Source organism: Alligator sinensis, unplaced genomic scaffold (genome assembly GCF_000455745.1).
Source record: "Alligator sinensis unplaced genomic scaffold, ASM45574v1 scaffold196_1, whole genome shotgun sequence".
Taxonomy (NCBI): Eukaryota; Metazoa; Chordata; order Crocodylia; family Alligatoridae; genus Alligator; species Alligator sinensis.
This window is the reverse complement of record NW_005842492.1, coordinates 1,183,544-1,188,277: the sequence shown is the minus strand read 5'-3', so window position 1 is coordinate 1,188,277 and position 4,734 is coordinate 1,183,544. Positions and strand designations below refer to the sequence as shown.

The 4,734-nt window shown below is 41.7% G+C and overlaps 1 protein-coding gene across 1 annotated transcript in view; it reads left to right on the top strand.

The window, feature by feature from the left end:
- Positions 1-458: 458 nt before the first annotated feature.
- UMAD1 (UBAP1-MVB12-associated (UMA) domain containing 1) overlaps positions 459-4,734 on the top strand; it is an 8,546-nt gene continuing 4,270 nt past the window's right edge. Inside the window, exon 1 of the mRNA XM_025212917.1 lies at positions 459-497. Within this exon, the coding sequence (XP_025068702.1) occupies positions 474-497 (24 nt within the window). The 5' untranslated portion in view covers positions 459-473. The remainder of the gene's footprint in view (positions 498-4,734) is intronic.

The following is a 4,734-nucleotide window of genomic DNA, read 5'->3' as shown; positions in this document are numbered from 1 at the left end:
CCTTGACTTTGGTTGTGCAATGTAGCTTTGTAATAATATGCATGTTGTAACCAGCTTAGTAATTTTAACAAACCGATAAGGTGCTCTGCAAGGGTGTTCAGTTCTCTGTTATACTGCTAGACTTGGCATAAAATCCTAGTGTTGAGAGACGTTATCCTAGGTCTTGTCACTGATCTTGTTCTCCAGAGTATGAGAGAGGAATGTGTTTAGTTAATTAGAGGACACCCTCAAGGTTTTGGGGCATAAAAATGTACCTAGCTAGATAATTGTCCTCTTTTGACAACCTTATCTAATCTTCCTTTTAAATGCATTCTGACACAGCTTCTCTGCAGAGGACCATGATTACATGCACCAAATAAGACACACAGCACAGAAGAACATTTCTTAAACTGACCTCTTCAGGGCAGAGACTCTTCCCTCCCCACTCATGTCCTTCCTTCCTTGTGCATATAGTATCTGGTGCATGATGAACCATGCCTTCAAAACAAATGATGATGGTAAATAAGGAAGTTGCGTTTTATACTGAATATCTGAATGTGTTCAACACTAGTCAATGAGTTAAGAACTGCAAACATAGAGCCATATTTTCCAGTTCCCTGTATTTCATGTTATGGTGCTTACACAACATAAAGCAAATTTACACCTGTTGAAGCAATCCTTGAGTGAATTCCCCTGTCTGAAGAAAAACGCCATCTGGTTTAAAGCTGGCAGTGGTGACTGCATTGCCTCTTATAATCACCACCTATGCTGGAACTGCTCTGCTTGGCATAAGAGAAGGCATGTTAAGAGGGAGAAAAAAGCTAGATTTCACGGCTCTTATTGAACTGCAGCATACTTTAAACCAATGATTCTCAACAAGGGTGCCTTGAGATTGTTTCTCAACACTGTTTGGGGTGCCACACAGTGTTAGCTCTGTTAGTTGTGCAGATATGATTCACAAGATAAACCCAGAGTCCACATCCACACCGTTTGTTTCCCTGGGGACAAGAAGCAGTGCAACACCTTGTGCCGCTGCTGCTCATCTCTGGGGAATGCCTATGCCATGCAGGTTACCCCAGGTTGGCGCGCAGCAGAGTACCCCCGGTTAGGTAGATGAGGCTGGGGCCAGCACTGGGCTGGCCCTGGCAGCCTTACCTGGGATCCTGGGGGCTTCCTAAGGCTGCAGCAGCAGTGATGCTGTCCCTTAGAGCCTGGCCAGCAGCTGGTGTGTGACTCTAGCTAGCCAAGCTCTGGTTTTGAGTAATTTGCACAACTGCTCTTTTTTTGCGCTGGTTTTTTTAACCCCACTGGGGTCAAAAGAAACTCCTGTGGTGCTACTTAACAGTGTGGTGAACAGCTGAATGTGCAGTATGTGGCATCACAGACATGTCTCTGGTGCCACATATGTCACAACTGTGCGCATCAGGATGTGGCCAGAGATTTTGAATAGGAATGCATAGTGTTAAAAGAATTCTGACCTGTTGTAGTCTTTCTGAGTTCTTTGCAGCAGAAGAATTGCTCTATTATTTTAATGTAGTAAAAAAAACTAGTGAAAATTAAGAACTGGCATTTTTCTGACGGTGAGCCTTAAGTCTAAAAAAGGTGAGAACCACTGCCTTAAAGTTTCACTTGCAGCTTTAACTGATGATGAGATTTGACAGAGTTGTTTAGATTAGGGAGCTGTGACCAGGTCCATGTCCACTCCCCTGCCCTTATTTATCACCCCTGAGATTTTTATGGGTATAGTGGAGAATCGAACCCCATGATAGCATTAGGGGAATAGTTCTTTCCACAGTTGTTAGCCAATAAATGTGTTAATACAAACAAGTGAATGTGAACATTAAAAAAAAAATTGCCCTCAATGGGTGGGAACAAAATCAGACATCTTGGCTAAATACAGAGGTTCAAAAAGTCCGATGTGGAATCGGTTTAACCTTCAAAGGTTTTTCTAATCCAGTGGCAGCCCAGGCTTGATTGGTGGCTGAACACACGCCTCCCCCTCCACCATTGTCAGCCATAGGGAGGAGAGAGCCCGCAGAAAGTCTCTCCCCAGCCCCCCCCTCTGAGAAGGGAGTCGAGGGGGGGAGTCTACCACCCAGCCCTGGCCCCCCAGCTGGTCATTTAAAAGCGGTTTATATGCACTGAACTGCTGTTCTGTTACGGGTTTAAACCAGTTTCAGATCACTTAAACCAGTTTATGTGCAACTTCTGTCCCTAGCCCTTGGGTCCTGTTTCTTTCCTGGCTACCGGCTCTCTTGGTCATATTCAACAGGCAACTGGGTTTCTCTGTGAGCATAAACTCCCTCTGTCTTATACTATCAGAAGGAACTTCTTAAAAGACAACCTGAGCATACCCATTGGAGTCATGGACAGACACTGCATTTGTCACAGGAAGGTCAGTGAGACCTCCTTACACTTGCTCAAGGGGAAATGGGGATAGCTGTCAGCCATGTTTGTACCTCCCCTGGGGATGGGTGTACCACCATGCCCTGGGGAGGAAATGCAACCCTAGCAACCAGCTTCTATAAGTGCAAGAGAGTCCATGATGCCTCATTTCTACTGGAAGCCTTTGTGTAGGGGGAAACAACTTTCTGCCAGGGAGTGACCACAGCAGGAAGCTTAACTATTCACTTTGTTGTTTCTAGTTTGGTAATAGAAATTATTGTAATAGAAGTTATTGTAGAACTGAGTATTATATTTGGATAATGTATATGGTGATATGGTAGGTGCAGTACATATAATCAGTACATTGAATGTTGTGGGTTGGTTTCCTGAGATCCATCCTTAAGATAATAATAAGCTGTAACTGCTGGTTTTGTTATCCAAGCTGTGGATAAGTACAGTGGCAGTTGGAGCCACAGAGTTCAGTTCTGCCAGAAGGCTCTGTGAAGAGGGAGCAGCTTTCTATCGGGGACTGACTACAGCTGTTCAGTCTTTGTTTGTAGAGAAGTAAGACCTGAAACCAGAGTGGAGACATCCAGGAGCAGCTCTTTTTCCTGTTTCCCTTTAATAGACTCAGAATACTAGGAGTTCTCAAGGACTGTGCATCACCAGTTTCCGGTTCCGACAGAGAAACAATCTAACATATATATTGTATTTCTCAATATTTTCTTTGTACAATTTAAATTTATTAGCTGCTATCCATTTTGGTTATAATAAAAGGAGTTGATCATTTTAGGTACTTTCCTGTTTCATTATTAGTCATTGGGGCAATTTTAATGACAAGTACTCCACAGTAGATGTTATTGGTCTATATAGTGAACCTGGAGGGGTTGTACACTTTACTCTGAAAAATCCTTATAGGAGTTTCAGTTCACCCATCTGTAACTATAGGCTTGTCTTCCTGCTGGAGCCAGGAATTAAATTATTTTAATAGCTGATATTCTGTCCCAATACTTTTCTTTCTGATCCTGTCCTTATCATGATGCTTTTGCTCCCAGCTATTCAGAACTATACTTATGATACTGTTTATTATTATACTAATATGTAATATCTGTGGAATACTGAAAAACCTTAAAAAGTTGATGTGTTAAATCAAAATGTTCGGATTATGGATATGGCAAAGTAGGATTTAATAGTAAATGTTGCTTGTTTATTTCTTCCTCTAATCCATCCATGGATTGGCAAGGTTTTTAGGCTTTTATGTGAATCTTCCACTACCACTGCCAATCTGTCACCAATTTGGCACCTTTTACAAGCACTCAGTATATTAACAGGGAGAAAAGGGATTTTGTAGTGGTGTTTCTGCGCTGTGTGCTCTCTGCCGTCATTTTTTTGTGTTTGTTTGAAACTGGTTTTGCCGTATGACATTCTAATTTGCATCACAAATGGAAATGCATTCACTTTGTGGGGGAATTAAGATGAAAAAAGGTGTTCTTAATAGTATAGTCAGCCAAGAGTATAACCATAGGGGTGTAGGGATTTTAGATTATCCCCTGGACTGGGGGAATGACACAACAAATGAGGTGTCATTTTTCCCCTTGGAAAGTAAGAAAAAAATTGTTCTCTGAAGGCTCTGATAACCAAACTCTAACAATACCCCTTTTCCTAACCTCCATTTACTGTGTTCTGACTCAGATCTTTTCTTCATAGCATACACTGCCTAATACAGGCAGATACCAGCATCTCTGTAGGAGCTTAAACAGAGGAGTTATCTGGAGGGGGGGTAGTGACAGACTTGTGCTGAGACAGTTAAAAGGGCAAGTTACCTTTTTATTTATAGATGTTAAAAAATAAGGGACTGATCCCTAGTATTCTAACACTGCTTTTTAAAATAAAATGTAATTATTAGCATTACATTGTGTGCTTCCTTCTGATGGTCAAAATCCTCAGCAAAAGAGCATGCCTTCATAGGAAGGACAGTTCTATTTGAGTGTGAACTCTTTCACCATGCAGAGCTTGACTACTTGCCTATTTGTTGATGGCAACAGGAGACTTCCTTTTCGAGTATTATCAAATGCTGTAGATTCTAAGCCCCCCTTTTAAAAGACAGTTACTGTCTTTACAGCTGTGGAGATAACCATCAAAATTTGAAGTGAGCTTAAACCAATACAAGAATGTCTTCCTGAGTTTGCAGATGTGCTTTTCCACTGCATTTGCTGTTGCTCACAACTTTACAAAGAAGTAACAGAATGAAAACAACGAATTCTCTTACCAGTTGTTTTTATTTCCGTTATCTAAAAGTCACGGGGAAAGCTATGAAACCAACTGGAAACCTGTCGGTTTCTTGCATCCAGCAGTCATTCTTTCATAAGA